At 38.5% G+C, this 23,540-nt stretch overlaps 1 protein-coding gene across 1 annotated transcript in view; it reads right to left on the bottom strand.

Annotated features, from left to right (window-relative positions):
- Positions 1-23,540, bottom strand: part of klf5l (Kruppel like factor 5 like) — a 68,236-nt gene that overhangs the window by 29,740 nt on the left and 14,956 nt on the right. Inside the window, exons 2-4 of the mRNA XM_063060729.1 lie at positions 14,219-14,317; positions 10,256-11,129; positions 5,484-5,543 (exon numbers count right to left, since the gene is read on the bottom strand). Of these exons, the coding sequence (XP_062916799.1) occupies positions 5,484-5,543; positions 10,256-11,129; positions 14,219-14,317 (1,033 nt within the window). The remainder of the gene's footprint in view (positions 1-5,483; positions 5,544-10,255; positions 11,130-14,218; positions 14,318-23,540) is intronic.

Consider the following 23,540-nt stretch of genomic DNA (forward strand, 5'->3'; position numbering starts at 1 on the left):
ACTGCACCATCGTGTCGCGGATCATTCAATCAATTGGAAGGACATTAGTTAGGTGGCAGTGTGGGATGTTAATGGTGATGACTCCTCTGGCAGTAAATCCCAATGTTGTGAATCTGTTGGAAATCACATTGCCAGATTGCAGAAACATTGTCAAAACCCTTTTCAACATTGAAGTTGGATAGTAGAAAGCTAAGATTCTGTGCTAAATATCAGAGTACATCACCAGAACATGCACACTCCCACATATATTTTGTAGTTTATTGGAGCTGCGGTTTCCACCACCAGATGTGGTGTGTGGGTAGATATAGCTCCCATATTTATGTTAAGAGGGTGGGATTTGAGCTTCATGTAATATTCTGTACAAGGTTGGGAAAGATGTTTTTCTATCTTTTACATGGAGGTTTAGGCAGACATACCAATACCCTAAGGATTAGTTAAAGATTGAAGGTGCTGAGTCCCCAGAATCTGATGATCTTAATCCTAGGCTTTGAGTAGCAATAGTGAAAGCTTCGTTTTAGAATGATCCCACAGATTGTAAAGCAAGCATTTAACTTCAACATTTATAAAACAAAGGAAGAAAGGAAGAAACTTGTGTGACAAGTATGGAAAATGCTGGAGACTATTATTAAAGAATTTGTAAAGTGGCACTTAGAAAATAATAATAGGGCTTAGCAGCACAGATTTATGTAAGAGAAATCACGTTTGATAAAGCTGTTTATTAAGCGGCAAATTACAAAATAGATAAAAGCTGACCAGTGGATATGATGTATCTGTACTGGAAGAACTTCATTATAATGCCACAGAAGATTATTGAACCAAATTGAAGTTAACATAATTGTGGAGATTGGTGAGACGCGAGGATTGCTTAATATTCAGGAAACTATAAATTGGAATAAGGAGGTCATTTAAGTGGGAGACTGACCAATGGATACCAGTTCAAAATTTCCAGCCGTCCAGAATCTACATCAATGATTTTGATAAGTGCAACAAAACCTTCTGTGAGCAAAAAATTCTTCACCTTGAGAACAGTGAATCTCGGAACTTCTCTAGCTAAGAGAACTCTGGAGATTCAGTTTCTGAGTGTATGGTCAAAAGAGTGAGCATTTATATTTAGACATTAAGGGGATCAAGTGATATGGAAAATGACCAGCCATGATCTCACTGAATGAGGAAACATGCATGAGAAGCAGAATGACCTACCGCTACTTGCATTGTCCTTGCATTAATCATGAGCATGATCTTCAGCTTTTACTATAGGCTGGCCTGTTGAATGCTTCTTCGGAGTCCTTTGGACAGTACAATGCTTTAAGAGTGCAGTCTGTCTGTATTAACCTACAGCAAGCTTCAGCAGGTACCAGTGATTAGAATGACATCACTGAGCAAAGTGATAAACAGAGCAATCATTGCTGAATGAATGTTCCATTTATGACCTTGGAGCTAGATTCCAAAACTGTGTTTAGCTTCTGTCAGGACAATCTGGCATAAATTACTCACGTATCACAATTAGACTGCAGCCCTATCATATTTCTTTACCATGAATTCCAAAGATCTATTAAAAATACCAAGTTACATAAATGTTTTGATTTTTAAATTTGCTCAGCTGACATCATTAAATATGAATAATAATTTGATTTCAACTGTAACTGCAATTTCTACCGACGTACCGTGGAGAGCATCGTTGCTGGGTGGATCATTGGATGGAAGCTCAAACGCAGAGGATCGAAAGAGGCTGCAGAAGATTGTGGATTTAGCCAGTTCCATTATGGACATAACCCTCCCCATCATCAGGGCAGCTCAAGAAGGATCCTCACCATCCAGAACTTACCCTCTTCTCAATACTACCACCAGGGAGATGATCCAGGATCCTGAGGATCCACAATCATCACTTTAGGACCAGCTGCTTCTCTTCTGTCATCAGATTTATGAACAATTCATGAACACATGAACACTACCTTACTACTCATCTTTTGCACTATTTACCTATTTAGTGCAACTTATAGAATTTTTTTTTTTTTTTTTTTTTTTTTTTGAGTCCTGCACTGCACTGCCGCCACAAAGCAACAAATTCCATGAGATAGGCCAATGATAATAAACCAGATTCTGATCATTCCTGCAACTGGTTACAACAATGTTGCAATTGCAGCAAAGTGAATTGGCTAGCAATATCACACGAAAGGACAGAAATTCCAATTGGCAAAGTCCATGATTCTAGAAATTCTTTTGCTCCAGGAAAGATACATTAATTGTATGGAGCCTGATGACCAATGTATGTTACATGTGAGGGTCTGTTGCTATAATATATCCACCTGCTCCTGAGGCCCAAAGGTATCAAAGGAATAGAACATGCTTTCTTGCTTACTATGTGCATAGACCGTTCCTCGAGTGTACCATCACTGTGGACCACAAACGAAAACAGCTAGGTGCAAGGGGGTTGGGAGTTTGTTCATGGCACAGGGGTTCCAATGGGAAAAGTTTATGGTTTCAGTGAAAAGTGGTTGAGGAGTGAAACGTAGGAGAGTAAGGGTTGGAATTTGAGAGTAAGGGTTAGTTTGAGGCATGGGAAATGAAGGGGTAATGTGAGAAGTATATGAGTGAATCAAAAGGATACTTCTCCAAATGTAGTTTCAAATTCTGGTCTCTCTGAACAGAGATATATTCAGTCATATTCTGTTTAATCATCATAATAGCAGTTATTGTGAAAGCATGCTTCTGCATGAGTGCCCATGTCATTCATAATAGTAACAGAATTTTGTAAAGTGGCACTGAGGCATGTACTAGATAGTGCTGCAAATATTCCACTCTTCCAAACATTCGTACATTACGTGTGTAGAACCACAATAAATTCAGATTGAGAACGGCAAGTATAACAAAACTGGTTTCCCAGTAAGCTTACATCCCACGCCCTTAGCATTTTTGCAGCAAGTGTGAGGACATACATTGTACTGTATAAAAGAATTATCAGGTCCATAAACATTTAGAATGTTCTTTCTGCACATCTCTACAGAACTTTTCACCATGTCACCCATTTTTCCATTTAGCTAGCGATTGAAATTTTTAATTATCCAATGTTCAGTAGTCTCCATTATGCACTCATTTCTTAAGAAAGCCTCTAATACTTTGATGTTTTATGCATCTTTTGTTTCCAACTAAATACCTATATTTGCATTGAAGTTATTTTGAAGCCCGATTGTAATTACAGATTACGATTTTATTTTTTGACAATGAAATTGAGTTGAACATGTTTTTTTTCCCTCTGGGATCTACTTGTGTCTGTCATGCTTGTTAGAATTTGAATGGCGTGTGTGTGGGTGGCCTCGTTTATCTAGCAGAGAAAAGCAGGCTAGGACATGTGAAGACTTTGAGGGTGGATGCAGTCAAAGGATTGTGTGTCATGCTTTAATGCTAATGAAAACACTTCTGTACAATACTGTGAAGTTACAAATATGCTTTATGAATAACCTTTTGACACAGCCGGAACTGGCTTTTGGCTTGTATAACAATGAGAAGAATGCCTTCTTCCCTTGACCATTGAAAGTCTATTGACCCTGTTTTAAATAAGGACAGTAAAACAAATTCTAATTTGTAGTACTGGACATCCTTATGTTTACTGTAATATTGATAGGGGTATAAACAGTAAGTTTATTTTCTGACACCCATTTCCTTGGCATTTCATTATTTACTCTCTCAGCTTTCAGTTCGAAAACGCAGGTAAAGGGGCAAGTCAAATAATTTTGAACATCAGCAAAACTGGACAGAAAAGACAAAAAAGAATCTTAGATAAATCTGATGAGTTAGTCTTAAACCTTTCAAAAGGAAAAGAAGCTGAGTGAAACTAAGAATTAAACCCAGGAAAATAATTCAAAAAAAAGAGGAAAAAAAAACATGCAAAAGACAAATAACTTAGAGATTAGAAGGAACAAGAGAACTTTTCCAGAATTAGAATTACATAGCTAAGTCATTCACTCAATCTGTTAAAAGCAATATGATAGCCGGATCCACCAGCCAAATGCCATTGGTTTAGCAAATCTGCTGAGCCACTGGCAGAGTTCTCCGTGGTTTCTACAAAGATGTAACACTGAAGGATTGTTACGATATAGTTCTAAAAGGTTTGTAGTGGGAAACAAAGGCAAGATTAAAATAAATGGGTTAATGCTTTTATTAAAATAACAGAGTGAATATTTCAAATAAATAAGTGCTTGCAACTTGGCAGGTAATTTCCTACCAGTGAGTGTTAATATCCATTAGGTAAAGAATTTATACAGTTTCAATGAAAATCAAAGCTATATTTCAATAAAACTAATGCAATGGAATATTAAGTGCTAATGTATTTTGCTTCAGATTCCAACTCTGAGAATTAATGAAGTAGTATTAGTTGTTTTGACGTTCTAAACTGGAAACACAAAATCATTTAGGGCAATTCCCTAAGTATTCTGCAGTCTTCAAAAAAATGCTAATTTTCTAAATGAACAACTTACGTGAAACAAACAATAAGTTGGCCATTTTATTTCTTGCTTAATAATCAAGGTGGAATTATAAACAAAAATATAAAAAATAGAATTCAAGTACACTATGGATGGAGTTCCTTTGTCAAGAATGTGAATTGTATTTCCAAACAACCTAATTGTGTTTGGTGATGAATCTCAGTTCCTGGCTGATAGTAAAAACAGTTTTGGAATTTTTCAGCAGGTAATATTTAATACCATGTTTACAACAAGCACGTATTTGACAGGATTCAGAACTAGTTCCAAAATCAGTTATAAAATCTGTTCTTATAGAATATTTATTTTGTTTTTTCATATGATGACTTTTTTGTGTTGTTGAATCAATGCTGTAACAGGAGACACACTTTTTTATTATGGTCAGCAAGCAGCAGCTGAGTGCAAAATAATCATAACTGACTACATTTTCTTAGCAGTCTAACAAAATGACCAAGAGCCATTGTGCAGAATTATACCATGACGAAAAAGGGCAGAAAATTATGTACATCCAAATACAGCTAAATTTGATATCCAGTGTTTGTTTGTGGTTTTAAAGAGAAATTGGAATTGAATATTTGTACTCTTATTCTTTTATCATGCAATAAACAATCAGCCAAAAAAATGTTGAAAGATATATACTGGGTTAAAGAATTAAAGTTAATAGCAGACAAGGCCCTCAAATTTATGACAAAATGTGCTAGAGCATGCCATAACATTTTATTTTGCTTCACAGAAAATGTTTCTTATGTGCATATATTCACATGAAAGTACTAAATAACAATGCTGGATGCTGAAGTGCCTAACAATTAAAATGGCGATTTTCACTTCTCAGAAATAGCAAGGAGGAATCTTGTTAAGTGCTGAGAGTTGATCTAACTTAGTTATCATATTCTAAAAAATTGAGTGGCTCAATGTAATTCATTGCATCAACTGTACATTAATTTCACTGGAATAAATACATTAATTGTGGATACTGTGATACGATAGCTAAGCAAAACAGAATACCTGTGTGGGTTCTTTGGTGGGCTTTCAAATGAGAACTCTTGGTGTAAACTTTAGTGCAGCCTGCAAAAAGAAAAACATAAATAGAACACTTTATTTTGAAAAGGATTTTGACCATTTTAGATTCCCTTCTGGATGCTGAGAATAATCCGCTAAATTTACTGATGTCTGAGTTGGATAAGTAACCTCACAACACAGAGGTGCTGAGAATGAAGATTTTGAGATTTTTAACATAGTCTCTAAAAAGACCTGAGGTAGTGTCATTCCATATTTTATATATATATAAAAAAGTGAAATTTTGCAGTCATATTTTGTTTTTAAATGTGGTGAGTCATAGAATAACACCATAAAATTGATAAGTAATACTAGGTACTTTCTGATAACTGCTGTTTACAAATTACTACAGATACCTGGAGTTACCATGTGGATCAATAGGCTTAAGGTAAATTAGATAGGCAGTTGATTATCACAAGCTACTCCAAACAATAATACACATGTGACAATATGCTGCAACAACTATTATACCTGCTTTTAACAAACTGTTTCTGACCTAAAACTTTTCTAACCTATCCAACTTCTTCGATCAAACACTGCATATGTTTATAGCAAAAATACAGAAGGCGTATCTGCCAGGCCTTTAGCATGTGCTTGCCAGAGACTTCAATACAAGAACTGTGAAAGCATCGAAACTAGCATGGTGCCAATTTTTTTTTTTAGTTTCTGCAGCTCTTCTACCAAAGTCCCAACAGGCAAGTACATAAAACCCCATTTAAAAACTCACCTCAGATTGTTACAGTATATACTTTTTCCCTATAAACAATAGTTCACCTGCAAGGAACCCGACACTCCAAACACAACGAGGGAATTGGTGACCGATATAATTGGCGACTGATATAATTGGCTTTTTATGACAAACAACATTATTGCAATATGCCAACACTTGTTACTGTTACAGAATGACATATCAATATAACTGTCCACAAAAATAGGTGGAAGGACAATTAGTGATTCAGACTCAGCAGTGGGATGTAGATAGATTGAGTGGGGGAGTGAAGATTTGCTAAATTAAGTTTACAGTGGGAAAATATGAAGTTACTCACTTCCGCAAGAGGAATCAAAAGGCTTATTATTATCTAATAGAAAAGACCACAAGTGAATGAAATATAGCGGGATCTGGGTATTCTTGAGCATGAATCACAAAAAGTTAGCAGGTTGGTGCAGCAAGTAGTTAAGAGGGCAAATGATAGATTGGCCCATATTGCAAAAGGGTTAGAGTTTAGAAAAAGCAAGTTCTGTTACAACGGTGTGGAGAAGCCACACAAAAGTACCATGTACAGTTTTGACCCCCTTACCAAAGAAAGGATATAGTAGCAATGAAGATAGTCAAGAGATTCATCTGCTAATTCTGGGAAGAGAGGTTTGTCCTATCCAAGAAAGCTTAAACAGGTTATGTCTGTATTCTTTGAAGTAGGAATATTGAAATACATATCATCCTGGGGGGGACAGGACAGAATGGATGTTGAAATGTCTTTGCTAGTGGTAAAATTTCAAATGAGGGGACATTGTTTCAATGTAAAACAGTGATCATTCGAAACAAAGGTATATAGAAATTTCTCCTCAGAGGATTTCTGGAATTCTCTGCCCAGAGCGTTGTAAAGGCAAGATCATTATAAATATTGAAAGTGGGGGCAGGTACTTTGGGGTATTGAGGGCAATGGGGATCTGGCGGGGGAAGAGTTGAAGACTGGGGTCACTTTGAATGGGGAGGCAGGCTTAATCAGCTAAGTAGCCTACTTTGGTTCCTATTTTCTGGTGTTCTTACGTAGCCAAGACTTACGAACAAAAAAACTGGATTAACTCGATTCTTCCGAATGGTTCATCAAATTGTTTCAAAAGCGAATTCCAGACTATTTGCATTGATAAGCAGATAAGCTCTCGTCATTTACACAGTCACAACTATCACCGTAAAACTTGTCATAAGATGGTTCATGATTAAAGCCCCTGACAATGTAAATACAGCAAGAAGATTCAGCTACATGACGCAAGCATTATGGCTACTGAAATTGACCTCTATGTAGACAGGATCCTGGAAAAGGAATAAGAATATCATATCATGTTCCTAACTTACTCTCCACTCCTGATGAGTGTAATGACAACAGGTCTAGCGTGCATTGTATTCTTTTCTACAATAGAACACTGACCAACTTACAATGGGAAAGAATGAATCTGGTGGAAACAGTGTGTGTAGACTGTGAATAGATATGAGAAAATCGAACAAAGGAAGTCAGTGAGAGCAGAGAGAAGTGAGCAGTAACTAGAGGGGAAATCTCAAAATGTGGCACTGTGTCACTGTAATGTTGATGGTGACTTTGTAATGACTCAGTTTATTGATTGGTATCTTGAGTGGTTAGAAAAAGGTTGTATGCTGGTTAGTGTTTTAAGAGTTAATTTTGTTTATTGCAATGGATTGCATTTTGTTGTTACAGGTGCACATTCCTTTATCCGAAATTCTGAAATCAAAAAGGTCCGAAAACCGAAGGTTTTTCCCCGCCAATAGCTGACGTCACTCAGGTGTGATGTGGCAGCACTAGCAGAGGCTGCCAGACGTCAGTTGTGGCTCAGCGCTCGTACTGGTTACACTTGTACTGTTTAATTTTGCTGTGAAAATGTCAAAAAAGAGCTGCAGATACCCCTGTGGGTAACAATGAGAAAAAGAGAAGGAATCTTCTCTATCAATAACGCAGAAAGTGGAGTTATTGCAGAAGCTTGATCGTGGTGTGTCTGTGCGGCGTCTTACTGAAGACAATAGTGTTGGAACTACCACTGTATATGATTTAAATAAACAGAAAGACAAGTTACTCAAGTTTTATAGTGACAGTGACGTTCTACATTTATTCCAATAAGTCATTTACTATGTGTTTGATTCGGTTCGTTTGAAGCTGTACATTTTTATGTTTTATTGAATGTTTTTGTTGGAAATAAAATTTCTTCTTGTCATTATTCCCTAAACAATACAGTATAACAATTATTTACATAGCATTTACATTGTATTAGGTATAAGTAATTTAGAGATGATTTAAAGTACACAGGAGGACGTGCCTAGGTTTGGTGCGCTGCTGGGTCTTAAAGTCCACTGTACTGAGACAGTTTAAATAAGGGACTTGAGCATACGTGTTTTTTGGTATTTGGGGGAGGGGCGGGGGGTCTGAAATCTGAAAAATTCTGAATTCCGAAATGCAACTGGCCCCAAGGATTTTGGATAAGGGATTGTGGACCTGTACTTCCATGGTTAAATAGCCCAAAAACTAAAATGAATCTCTCAATATATTTTATATTTGCAAAATGGATGGGAATATAGCAGAGCAGGCTACATAGCTGGATTCCAGTATTAAGAAAGCTTTGGACAATACAAGTCCTTTTAAGCTACAAAATGTTTATATCTAAGGGGAATGAGCTTTGGCTGTCTAAGCTAGTGATCATAGCTAAGTGAGGGGAACTGTAAACCAAGTAGAAAAATGCAAAAATTAGTACGGGACCTGGCAACTCAGACTAATACATAATAGCAAGGTGGCAAAACAGATCATGAAAGATACAAAATTATGCTTGAAAAGGAACTCATAAGGGATATCAAAAGAAACACTATTACTTCACGATTATAATAGGAAAAAGAGGTTAACAGGAATGTAAGCTCCTTGAAAGCTGGTTCAATGAATTCCTAATTCAAATTAGGAAGTTGTCAGTATCCTTGAAAGATGACAAAAACATGCTGTGAGGTTTATTTTACGTGAAAACAACTTTTACATGTTTTTAATGTTAACTAAATTTGAAACTCATAGAATTAAAAGAACGGTAGATTATTAATATAATGAAGAAATTGAAAGACATGGGAAAAGAGAATGAGAGCAGATTGTCTAATTGGCAGAATGTGATTGATGATATCCAACAAGGATTTGTACTGGGGCCTGGGCTACATACTATTTTTATTAATAATTTATGGATATTATAGTGAATGACCAATTTTTCTGTAGAAACAGTTAACCTGGGAGCACAAGATTAAAAAAAATATTAATAGAAGAAGCAAAGTAATGGAAACTGAAATATAATATCTGAAAATCTGATGTTATGCCAAAGTTGTATAAAATCCTGGTCAGGTTATATCTGGAATCCAATATACCATTTCTGAGCATCACAATTTAGGAAGGATATATCAAACTTGGAATGAACGCAAAATGGATATACTGGAAGGACACTGAGATTCCAAAGCTTAAAGTATGAGGAGATATTAGAGAAACTAGAGTTGTTTTGGAATTTAGAAGTTTGAAGGATGATATGAGTGATGTTTCTGAACTATAAATACAAATTAATAAGACAACTGGAAAAAGATTATTTCTTATGCTTGAGGAATCCATGATCAAGGTGCAAAGTCTAAAAATTATGGCCAAGGCATTCAAGAGTGATGCTAGGAAAAAGCTTGTATGTAAAAAGGATGTTGGGGATATATGGCAAAGGTGTTAGATGGAGATAGGTGACATATCAGCTAGAACCTTGTTAAATGGCAGAATAGATTTAAGGGGTGGAATAGTCTATAGCAAACTGTATTGATACACTTGTATATGAATGGCCACTTGGGCAAGACACAAAATATACCTTAGCTTGAATTAGTGCCTTTAGTCAAGGAGGAAAAAGAGAAAATAAATTAAATTGCAATATACTTAAATCATAATACCCATTCTCCTATACATCATACCAAAAGAAACTCTAACATTGACAAGCACCTGGGAAATCACAGTGATGAATGCGTCGCTTCTCCAACTCAGGGTTGTTACGTCGACTATATTTCGTTGGCTGGAAGCTAGGTTGACATGTCTGCAAAGTGGGTGGAAGATTGTGGATCTGCGAATGATGAACTATCTTTGATGCCACTGATGCAGCATATGATGGAGGTGGCGAGAGTGTATTGATCAGATCAGGCTGGTTCTCTGGGCTACCAGGCTGGGAGTTAGGTGGTGAGGGTGGCAAGTATGAATTCTGCTGCTGATAAAACTGGGCTGGCAAAACATAGCCGTTTGGTGTGGATACAACCGTTTGAAAATGTTTAACTGAAGATTGGGAACATGGATTGTTTGGTCTACCCATGCCTGTTGACATGGTAACATTGTTACAACTGTGAATAACTGTAGTGTTGCCAAGTGACTGTGTAGAGCTCAAAGGCATATTGACAACATCTGTGTTCATTGGCATTTGGTACATCTGGGGTTGATGTGAACTGACAGGGAGCTGTAGTTCCGGGGAAGGGGCCTCTTGCTTGATGAAAATATTATTCACAGGAACTGAGTGTGGCACACTGAACACACTGGTGAACTCAGGCAGGGCATTTGTCGTGCTGGATGTGCACGACTGGGTAAAATTAGTGTCTTGCTCCGTCTTTACTTGTGGGAGGGCTGGCTTTGTAGATCTGTAAAGACCTGTTCTCAGGTGTGTGATATCAGGCAGAATTAGGTTGATATTCAAGCTGTATGGTGATGTAATTTGCTCCTCAAAAAACTCATCTACTACTGAGGCACTCTCCCTTCGGTATTTCTTCTGGTCCAGAATTGTTGGAGCTGGTGGAATTAGCGGGGCCAGATACTTGTCCATTTCTGATTTTACCTTTAAAAAAATGAATACAGGTATTTGTTTTGAGTACATTGACAAACAAGCATGGATGCCTATTGTGATAAACTTCTTTTTAATTCTGTGGTGGCAGAGCTCAAAAGTTTTAAGTTGTAATTTTACTTTAATATTAAACAGCTTTCAATGCTGAAAATCTTTAAAGATTTTAAATTTTTTCAAAGAAGAAATGATAAATTATCACCTTTTAATGGCATTTTAAAGCTCTAGACAAGCCACATAACAAGTGAACAATATACCTCAGGTTTTCCAGTAAGACGAGTTGATCAATACTTATGAACTTACAGAATACATTATTCAACACAGTGAGCAGGCAGAGAAGGTAAAACAGGAACCTTCCTAATATTAAAGTTTCAACCATTAAAATGATCTCTCAATGATGTTCTTTATTTTTAAATTGCTCTTCTAGATGCTTGAGATGATTTTCTTTTCTCCTTAAACAGCGTGAAGTGCTCTGTGGAATGTATTAACCAAAATTGAAGAAAAGTAACTTGCCACTAAGCTTCTAGCAGCATTACAACAGGTAGTTTGACAAAATTGTAATTTTATTCTGATAACAATCAGTGCTGCGATGTCAGAAGATCAGTAAGAGGAGCACTAAGGGCACAAACGGTAAGATCCAGGCTGAAAATACAGGCAGTAAATTGGTAGCAAAATTACCACCATTGAATTTCTCAATACAAGCATCCTCAGACACTTCTACATTAATCCTTATGTTCAGCTTTCTCAAATTGAGACTGACAATATAAATAAAGTAATACAAGAGATACTGTTGTTTAGCATACTGCTGTACGATACCATGAAAAGAAAGTGCCTATTGGATACATGCATTTTCATAGTTAAATGGCAGTATATATAATTCTACTTATAGAATCAGGATTGCGTTTTAACTTCCGCAGCCAAAGCCTGCTGCTGGAATTCTTACTTCGTGCATTGCTCAACTAATTCAGGATTGTGGTTTCAGTAAGGGAAATATTAGATATTTTTCTAATCAGTGCTACTTCATATTTCAAAAGCATAGACAGTCTTGGTTTGACAGCTACGCTTTATTTTAATAGCTTCTGTACATTGGGAGTAATTCAAGGATTTCACTGTTATATTTCTTGGATCTCATTCAGTTTTGCCATTCTTAACTAACAACTCAATGGAAGGGAGTTTAAGGTCAACTGGTGGTCGTACCAGGAGCCCATAGTTACTGTGCCATACCACAAATACCTCTATAAATAATAGGCTTGCTCTATTGAATAAAAGCAATTGAGCAAGTTGAATGCTCTCCAACAAGCTACAAAATGTGTCCTAACACCTCGGACTGTCTTTAAGCATAGAAAGGAAATGGTTACTTTTTAAGTAATATATATTCTGCCTCATGCTTAAATCAAGATTTACGTGCACACTGACATTTCTAAAGAAATCAAATTAAGTGCAGTTTACAATCATTTTTGAACTTTTGCTGCGTGATATTCATTACTAATTTCTTGAAGCAAACTTGATGGCAGTTTGACTTAGCCTTTCTGCCTGAGCCTAATCTGAGTGACAAGTGAGGCTTCTGCAATAAACATACACTGACAAACAACTCTGCACCCAGAGAGAACTGCACTGCAGAGGCAATATAAAGATTGGGACAGTGACGTTTCTATCTTAAGTTTAAAGTGAGCTTTAACATAAAAATTAAAACAATTCTCTAATACTTAAAAATCTAACAATGTTTTATTGTATCATATCAATCCACATATATAGTATTGTTTTATTTAATGACTGGAGTGGCTATTCAGTGAACGTAATGACTTAAAATATTAAAACATCCAGTTAAACTTTATTCACTATCTTAAAATTTTAAAGTAGTGAATAAGTTTTAACCAAGCTTTTAATATTTTAAGTATCACTTAAAATATTCAATGTCACCAAATATTACAGGCCAATACCTACCCTGGGAATGAACTGGAACATATTATTGACCAGTTTACAGCCCCTATAATTTTCTTTATTATGAACTGGATTATTTAACAAAACTGTATCTGCTCCATTTGTTGGACATACAACTTGTAAACATAGAAAAATAGAGATGAACTGCATAAATATTATACTGCATTAAGTAAAAAGCTGCACTGGCAACATGGAATGAGAATTGATTTTCCACTCAACTATTGTAGTAGTCCATTATATTGTGAAAGCATCACAAAATGTATTTCATAATTATTGGAGTCAACAGTTTGTACAAGATTTAAACAATTGAAAAGTCAATTTGATACCGGGTGGATTTTCAGAAAACTAAAGATGGGGAGAAATCTGATCAAAGAATTTAAATAATCTCTAATCTGCTGAGGAAATAATAAATGGAAGACCTATAAACTGTTAATAAGAGTCTGATGTTGCCCTCCCAGATCAAGAACAATGGACAGTTGCACTTTGCTGCAATCAACAACCACTAACAGTACTTAACACATCACAAAAACCATGAAGTACAAAGTACGACATAATAGCCAGACATCTGTTCATGAACATGGCTCCTATTGGTATGTAATGGAAAATAACACAGGAACTGCAGAGATATGCACACAGTCAACAAACCTTTATCACCATTGACAAATACTTTTCTCATCTCAGAATATTTATAACACCATTTGCTGTTAAGCAAAGTAAGCTACAACAATAACTTGTGTTGTCCAATCCTGGAGTTGGAGTTAAATTAATCATTATTTTTGAAGAAAGATTAAAGTATTCAATAAGTCCAATTGATATTTGCTAGAATAAATTTTATGACAACAACTAACCCTGTGATACACATAAAATGCTGAGTTCCTCCAGCATTTTGTGTGTATTGCTCGGATTTCCAGTATCTGCAGATTTTCTCTTGTGATAGGTTTTATCACTTCTGATTCCACTTGCTCATATGTATGCTATTTTGTCTTGGACCCAAGCACTGAATAAGTTGTTGAAGGACCATTAGGTCATAGCAGGAGGAATTCCATGTCATATCAATTTGAAAAATTGAGTCAGATCTTTGCAACGTAAGTATTTACTAAATGTGTCTAATTATAACTTAAATAAAACAAAAGGTTTGAACTTACTTGACTTGGAGATGATGCATTTGTTTGCAGCAGTTGCAATAAATGTGATTTCAGTAAACCTGATGATTTAATAGTATCTTCTCCTAGAAATATATTCGTCTAGGGAGAAAAAAAACAGAAGGGAAATTTAAAAATGTTCTACTTACTGAGTGAAAGATTTTTTTGAAGATTTTATTTTCTGAGGAAAGATACAGTCAAAGTTATTCCCCTGTACTTATTCACCTCTCAGTACCCCATGACAGATACACGTAGCTCCAAGTTCACAGACTGCCCTCCCTCTATCCAAGAAGCACGGTAGGAGCCTGAATGAAGACATTTTGTACTTCATTTTAACATGACTGCCCCCTACCTCTGGCCACTTTCACTGCTATACTATGTACTTTAGTCTAGAAGTTAATGTTTCCAAATTCCTGCTTTCAAACTCAGATGATTCTACCATGGAACCATACAACACAGAGGGAGACAATTCAGTAAGCTATGCCACTGTTTGCTTTTGATTAAACAATGCAAAATTAATCTCACAGTTTTCCTAATCATATCTCTCAATTTCATCCAATATTTTTCCCAACTTTTCCTTGAAAGATGAAATAGTTTCTGCATTATCTATGCACAATTTGATTCAATTTCCCCCCCCGCCAATTTATTCAATCCAAATCCTTTCCGATTTAAAAACATAATAAGGTCACCTATTTAATCTGTCCCACTGATATTGGTCCCTATTGGATTTCAAAACTTAGGCCTGTGTTCCCTATGATGTATGCCTTTGGAATATGATTAATGCAGAAGGGATTTCTTTATGTATCTAGAGTTTCAAATACAGTTTGCAGGCAGGTTGAAAGATAAAAGAACACATATGTTGAAATATGATGACACGATTGAAACTGTTATCTGGAACAATGGATGATTGTTGTTGCAATCTTTTTAGTAACAATAATTTTTCAAACAATTTGAATTAATCAAGGATGGTGTACCAAAGGGGACAATCTGGGTGTCCCCGAACTGTAAAACATGGATAAACCAGTAGATACACTCCCTACTGAAGTCTAGGTCTCAGTGTTCAGGTGACCCTAACCTTTACAAGAAATTGAGATATGATGCCCATAAAGCTATCAGAGATAAATAATAATACAGCAGCCATCAGTTGTGACAATGAGCTACAAAATGAAGTCAGCAGCATCACTGACAACAGCACATTCCTCTCCAATGACGCATTCTGCACGTTTTGAACAGAAGGGGATTGGAATGTCACTGCCCACTCTGACAACGGCCAACTCAGCTGAACCCACAGTCACCAGAGAGTGAGCCCGTGGAAAGCAACTGGTCCAGATAGTTTCCCTGACTGTGTCCTTAGACTCTGTACAGAACAGCTGGGGCCAGGGGTGGGGGGAATACTTGTGGACATTTTCAACCTCCTATCTGCTTTAAGATGACTGTTATCACCCCGGTATCTAAGAAAAATAAGGTAACGTGACTTAGTGGCTACTGCTCAGTGGTTCTGACAACCGCCGTCATGACGTGCTTGAGTGGCTGGTCATAGCAAGCATTAACAGACGACCTCAACTCACTGCCACTCACCTACCACTGAAACGGATCAATGGCAGATGCTAGCTCCCCGATCCCACACTCATCTCTGGAGCATCTGGGCAGTAAAGGCAGACCTACGTCAAACTATTGTTCATTGACTACAGCTTTGCCTTCAATATTGTAATCCCAAGCAAACTCAACTCAAACACCAAATCTGCGACTCCACACATCCGTTTGCAATTAGATCCTGGACTTCCTGACCACCAGACCACAATCAGTAAGGACAGCAGCAAGGCCACAATGATCTTCAATGCTGATGTGGCACAGGGCTGACTTCTCAAATCCCTACTGCCTATAAATGCATAACTGCATGGCCAGATTCTGCTCCAATTCCATCTGCACACCTACCAATGATACCACCACAGTGGGCCCCATCTCAAATAGTGATAAGTTGGAGTATAGATTGAGAGCCTTGCGATATGGTGTCATGACAACAATCTTTCCCAATGCCAACAAAACAAAAGAATAGGTCATTGACATTAGGAAGGGGAGCAGTGCACACGCTCCTGTTTACATCAACGCTGCTAAGGTTGAGAGGGCTGTGAGTTTCAAGTTCCTCAGAGTCACCAACAGCCTATCCAGGTCTAACCATATTGATGATATGGCTAAGAAAGCTTTCCAGTACCCCTGTTTCATCAGAAGGCTAAGGAAATTTGGCACGTACCTTTGATCCTGAATGATTTTTAATCAATCCACTACTGAAAGCATCCTATCTGGATACATTACTGCTAGGTGTAGCAACTGCTCTGCCTGTGACCACAAGAGCTGTGGACACAGCTGAGTACATCACATCACAAAAATCAGCCTCCTCTCCACGGACTCAGTCTATACTTCTCACTGCCTCGGCAAACGAGTCAGCAAAGTCAAAGGTCCACTCACCCCAGACGTTCTCCCTTCTCCGCCCTCCCATTGGGCAGTAGGTAGAAAAGCGTGAAAGCACATACCACCAGGTTCAAAGATTGATTCCTTCACATGGTTATAAGACTATTGAAAGCTTCCTTAGTATGATAAAATGGACTCTTAATCTCAATCTACATCGATTAAACCTATTATCTACCTGCACTGCAATTTCTCTGAACTGTAACACTTTATTCTTTACCTTGTACTACTGCAATGCACTATTATAATTAATTGATCTGTATGTATGGTATGCAGATGCGATTTTCACTGTACCTAGGTTTGTGTGACAATAATAAGTCAGTTTACCAAGAAGGTTGCGGTTGTCGACATGAGGAAAAGGAGGGGCATGATTCATTGGCAATTTGGCTTGCTGCCATCCTTCTGTACAGGAAGTGGTAATTAAAAAAGATGGCTAATGAGCATGTCGATTGCCAATATACGAGCGGTGATTAATACGTTTGTGGCCTAAGGGAGAAGGAGTCAATTTTAAAAAACCTAGCACATTTATTTTTCAACATAGTCCCCTCCTACATTTACACACTTAGTCCAGCGGTCGTGGAGCATATGGATCCCTTCTTTGTAAAAGTCAGCATCTTGGACCTCCAGAAAGTGGTCCACAGCAGGGGTGATTGATAAGTTCATGGCCTAAGGTAGAAGGAGATGAGTTATTAACTTCAAACTTTCTGCATAATTATACAAAGAGTTGAACTGCACGTACATGTAACGAGAGCTGTATAAGTCACCTCCTTCTACCCAACGCCACAAACTTATCAATCATCCCTGCTGTGGACCACTTTCTGGAGGTCCAAGACGCCGACCGCTGGACTAAGTGTGTAAATGTAGGAGGGAGCTATGTTGAAAAATAAACGTGCTAGGTTTTCTAAAATTGACTCCTTCTACCTTAGGCCACAAACTTGTCAATCACCCCTGCTGTGGACCACTTTCTGGAGGTCCGAGACACCTATATCTACAAAGAAGGGATCCGTATACTCCACGACCACTGGACTAAGTGTGTAGATATAGGAGGGGACTATAATGCGTCATAAATGAACAGTCAAAGCTTCTTTCATTTAGACACCATGCAAGAGAAAGACAACAGGTTGGTATGCAGAAATCATAAGCTCTATAGAAGTTAGTTGTTTCCAGGAGTGACCAATATCATAAGTGCAGGGCAGTATGTACAACAGATCCAATGTTTATAGGAAAAACATAACCCATTTTCCTTGATTTGAGTCCAAATTTCTTGTCCTCATCATTTGTATATCTTGTCAAAACAAATATGAATGACCAGAAATTTCCTCCAATAAAATTTGGAATTACCAAACTCTGCTCCCTACCCATGATTTTTATGCTCTGTAGAGGTTGGTGCTGCTTCCTGCATTTCTTCTAGAGCACTCATGGTCTCCATCTTGACTGCATCCACTTTGCAGTCTCCTGACAGGTTCACCTCTTCTCACAGTGGAAGCTATATATTCTTGTCTGAAATTCCTCTTTACCAAATGTTAAAGCCTCAGCAGGGATACTGTCTCCTCTCAAGGGTTTAATATTTTTCAGCTGACACAAGCCTTTTTTAACTTCCTGTCACTGAGGGCAAGAGCAGGCAGTTTGTCTTGGGATATAGTCAAGAACATTCTTGCTGAGGAAGAGTCAGGTAATTATAGGGTCTTTGAATTATTCCATCTAAGGAACATGGACTGTGGGAAATTCACAAATTTTGCTGCCTTCATAAAATTGTCTTCACTGTATGGATAATACATGATGGCATGCAAGCAGTAATCATAACCAAGGGCCAATAAACGATCTAATCGTCGTGCAACACATACAAAATGCTCAAGGAATTAAGCAAGTCAGGTAGCATCTATGATGGGGAAGAAACAGTCAACGTTTTGGGCTGAGACTCTTTCTCAGGAGTTGAAAGGAAAGGGGGCAGAAGCAAGAATAAGAAGGTGGGGGGAGAGGGAGGAGTAAAAGTTGGCAAGTGATAGGCAAGATCAAGTGAAGAGGAAAGTAGGTGTGTAGGGATGGGTGGGAATGAGGTTAGAAGCTGGGAGGTGATAGATGGAAGAGGGAAGAGGCTGAAGAAGAAGAAAGCTGATTGGAGAGGAAGTACACCATGGAAGAAAGGGAAAGGGAGGGTAAGCAGAGGGAGGTGATATGTAGATCAGGATAAGATAACCAGAATAGGGAATGGGAAAAGAAACGGATGGAGGGGAGTAATTACCAGAAGTTAGAGAAATCAATGTTCAGATTGGAGACGACCCAGATGGAACATACATCAAAATTGCTGGTGAACGCAGCAGGCCAAGCAGCATCTATAGGAAGAGGCGCAGTCGACGTTTCAGGCCGAGACCCTTCGTCAGGACAGATGGAACATGAAGCTTTATTCTTCCACCCTGAGTCTGGCCTCATTGTGACTATAGGGAAGGCAATGGACAGGCATATTGGCAAGGGAATGTGAAGTTGGACTGAAATGAGTAGCCACTGGGAGATCCTGCCTTTTGCAACAGATGGAGCGAAGGTACTTGACATGCAGATAGATCTCCGTGCTGTACAAACTGTTGTTAAGCAAGGCTGCATCATCATCCCAATATTTACTTAATTTTAATCAGTTATACTGAAGCTCATCTCCAATAAATTTCTTATTGGCGTGGTGCAAATGGGATAATGATAGACCTATGATACCTCCATTCCTAAACTAAGAAGAGTTCCATAATTGTAGTTGAACTGCAATACAGACAAAGCTCACATATGCACTTGTTTACAGGCCCAGTTCTAAGTTATTCTTGTTTGATTACGAAGCATAGACCTTTTATTAAGCACTCCCAAAACAAAGACCTTCCACTAACTTCTGAAAGCAACACCAACCTCCAACAAGATGCCACCCTGGAAAATGTTTCCCACTTCGCCTATTTCAAAAGCCACCCATCAGTGGAGACAGACAATGAATCTCATCATTACTTTCTGTGTTTCAAGGTAGCCTTTGGACCTCTGAGAAATACATTTGAAGGTCAAGACCTCAAACGCAACAGAAAATTCATGGTCTACAAGGCAGCAGTGTTCCTTGTATTCCTGTTTTTTCCCCCCCTGAACCACAGACCATCTATTACAGAAACCTCAAAGGATTGGAAAATGCACTAGCAAAATTGTCTCAGCAAAAACATCCACTGGCAGAATGAGTAAACAAACATTAATGTCACCAACATACCCAATATCAAAATGTTACATATATTCAGTGAACAATGGGCAGGCCATGTTATGTGCATGCCTAACAACACTCTCAGAGTGTCTCCTTCTACTCCTAATGAGGTCAAGGTAAGAGATTGCCAGGTGGATTGAAGTGATTGTAGCAGATGGAGATAATCCAGGCAAGTGTAATGTATTGCATTTTTGGAGGTCAAATGAAGGGAGAGCATATACAGTTAATGGTAATCCCCTTAATAGCATTGAGGTACACTGGGATCTTGGGGTCTATAGTTCACTGAGTGGCTACACAAGTGGAAAAGATTGTATGGACTGCCTGCCTTCATTGGTAGGAGTGTTGAGTATAAGAGGAAATCATGTTGCAGCTACACAAAACTTCAGTGCAATTCTAGTAGTTTGACTATAGGAAGGATATGGTGCATTAGTTTAAGACTATAAAAGATTCAAAGTTCAAGTAAGTGCATGATCAAAGTACATATATGTCACCAAATGCAACCCTGATGTTTGTTTCCTTGAGGGAATACTTAGTAAATTCAACAGCCATAATAGAATCAGTGGAAGACTGCACCCTACAGGGCAGGTAACCAGTGTGGAAACACAGCAAACTGTGCACGTACAAAAGAAAAACAAAGAAATAATAATAATAATAATAATAATAATAAATAGAGAACACGAGATGACGAATCATTGAAAGCGAGTCCATAGGTTGTGGGAACCCCAGTGATGGGGTAAGTGAAGTTGAGTAAAGTTATCCTCCTGGTTCAAGAGATGGATGGTTGAGGGGTAATAACTGTTCCTGAAGCTGGTGGAACAGAATTAGGAGGATAGGAGCAAAATTAGGCCATTCAGCCCATTAAGTCTGCTTTGCCATTCCATCATAGTCGATTTATTATCCCTCTCAACTCCATTCTCCTTCCTCCTCCCTGTAACTGTTGATAGCCATTGATGTTTTGACTAACCAAGAAACAATTAACCTCTGCTTTAAATATGCTCAATGACCTGGCAGCCAGAACTGACCATGGCAATGAATTCCACAGATTCACTACTCTCTGGCTGAAGAAATTCCCTCTCATCTCTGTTCTAAATGGATGCCCCTCTACTTAGAGGTTGTGCCCTGTGGTACTAGACTTACCCACTATAGGAAACATCCTCTCCAATTCCACTTTAACTAGACCATTCTATATTTGATAGGTTTCAATCAGATCCTCCCTCATACTTCTAAACTCCAGCGAGAACAGGCCCAGTCATCAAACTCTCCTCATCTATGAAAACTTACATTTCTGGAATCAGATGTGTGAATCTCTACTGAACCCTCTTTAGTGTCAGCACATCCTTTCATAGATAAGGGCCCAAAACTGCTCAAAATTCTCAGAGTGAGGCCTCACCAACACCTTATAAAACCTCAGCATTACATCATTGCTTTTATGTTCTAGTCCTTACAAAATGAATGCTAACATTACATTTGCCTTCCTCACCACTGACTCAACCTGCAAGTTAAACTTCAAGGAATTTTGCCCTGAGGATTCCCAAGTCCCTCTGCACCTCTGATTTTTGAATTTTCTGCCCATTTAGAAAATAGACTACGCTTTTGTTCCTTATACCGAAGTGCATGAACATACACTTTCCAATGCTGTATTCCATCTGTCATTACTTAATACATTCTCCTAATCTGCCCAAGCCCCTCTGCAGCCTCCCTGATTCCTCAAAACTTCCTGCTCCTCCACCTATCTTTTTATCATCTGCAAACCTGGCTATAAAACCATCATCAAAATCATTGAAATATAATGTAAAAGAGGCAGTCTCAAAAAACTGACCCCTGCAGAACACCAATAGTCACTGGAAGCCAAGTAGAAAAGGCTCTCTTTATTCCCACTCTTTGCTTCCTATCAATCTTGCAATCATCTATCCATGCTAGTATCTTTCCTGTAATATCATGGGCTCTTATCTTGGTTTCAGCCTCATGTTTGGCACCTTGTCAAAGACCTTGTAAATATCCAGAGATACAACATCCACTGACTTCCTTGTCTATCCTAGCTGTAATTTCCTCAAAGAATTCCAGCAGACTTGTCAGGCAAGATCTCCCCTGAAGGAAACCATACTCTACCATGCACCTCCAAATATCCTGAAAGCTTATTCTTAATAATGGATTCCAACATCTTCCCATTGACTAAAGTCAGGCTAACTGGCCTATAGTTTCCTTTCTTCTGCCTCCTTTCCTTCTTAAAGAGTGGTGTGATATTTGCAATTTAACAGCCTGCGGAACCATTCCATAATCTCGTGAATTTATGTCATTGGTGCCAATGACATTCCGTTCTTACGCATCTGGAGAAGAAGGATGCTTATGTGAGAATGCTGTTCTTGGACTACAGTTCAGCATTCAACACCATAGTTTCATTCAGGCTCGACAAGAAGCTCAGAGACCTTGTCCTTGACCCTCCCTTGTGCAGCTGGATCCTGGACTTCCTGTCAGATCGCCAGTAGGTTGTAAGGGTGGGCTCCCTCACCTCCAACCCTCTGACTCTCAATACAGGAGCCCTTTAGGGCTGCGTACTGAGTCCCCTCCTCTACTCCCTGTATATCCATGACTGTATTGCCACCTACAGCTTCAATCTTCTAATTAAATTTGCCAACACCACTACATTGATTGGCCTTATCTCAGATAATAACAAGGTGGCCTACAGGGAAGAAGTCATCTCTCTGACACAGTGGTGTCAAGAAAACAACCTCTCCCTCAATGTCGCAAAAACAAAGGAGCTGGTTGTGGATTACAGGAGGAATGGAGACCGGATAACCCCTATTGATATCAATGGATCTGGGGCTGAGAGGGTAAACAGCTTCAAGTTCCTCGGCATCCATTTCACTGAGGACCTCACGTGGTCTATACGCACCAGCTGTGTGGTGAAAAAGGCACAACAGCACCTCTTTCACCTCAGGTGGCTGAGGAAGTTTGGTATGGGCCCCCAAACCCTAAGAACTTTCTACAGGGGCACAACTGAGAGCATCATGACTAGCTGCATCACTGCCTGGTATGGGGACTGTACCTCCCTTAATCGCAGGACTCTGCAGAGTGTGGTGCAGACAGCCCAGCACATCTGTAGTTGTGAACTTCCCATGATTCAGGACATTTACAAGGACAGGTGTGTAAGAAGGACCTGTAGGATCACTGGGGACCCAAGTCATCCCAATCACAATCTATTCCAGCTGCCACCATCCAGGAAGCATAAATGCCAGGACCAATAGGCTCCAGGACAGCTTCTTCCACCAGGCCATCAGCCCAATTTATTCACACTGATATGAGTGTACTCTATATTACATTGACTGTTCTATTTATTATAAATTACTATGATTGCACGTGGCACATTTAGATGGAGGCATAACATCAAGATTTTTGCTCCTCATGTATGTGAAGGATATAAGAAATAAAGTCAATTCAATTCAATGTGCACCATGACCTGTTGCTGCTCACCCTTCCTTTTGAGAATCTTTTGCAGCTGCTCTAAGACATCCTGGACTCTAGCACCTGGGAGGACACACACCATTCTGGCTTCTATTTCATGGCCGCCGACTCTGTTGTCCACCTCAGTAAAGGATTCATCTATAAAGTTCTCAGTCTTTCAGATAGCTCTGAGTACATTTA

The sequence above is a fragment of the Mobula hypostoma genome, chromosome 10 (assembly GCF_963921235.1).
Source record: "Mobula hypostoma chromosome 10, sMobHyp1.1, whole genome shotgun sequence".
Taxonomy (NCBI): Eukaryota; Metazoa; Chordata; class Chondrichthyes; order Myliobatiformes; family Myliobatidae; genus Mobula; species Mobula hypostoma.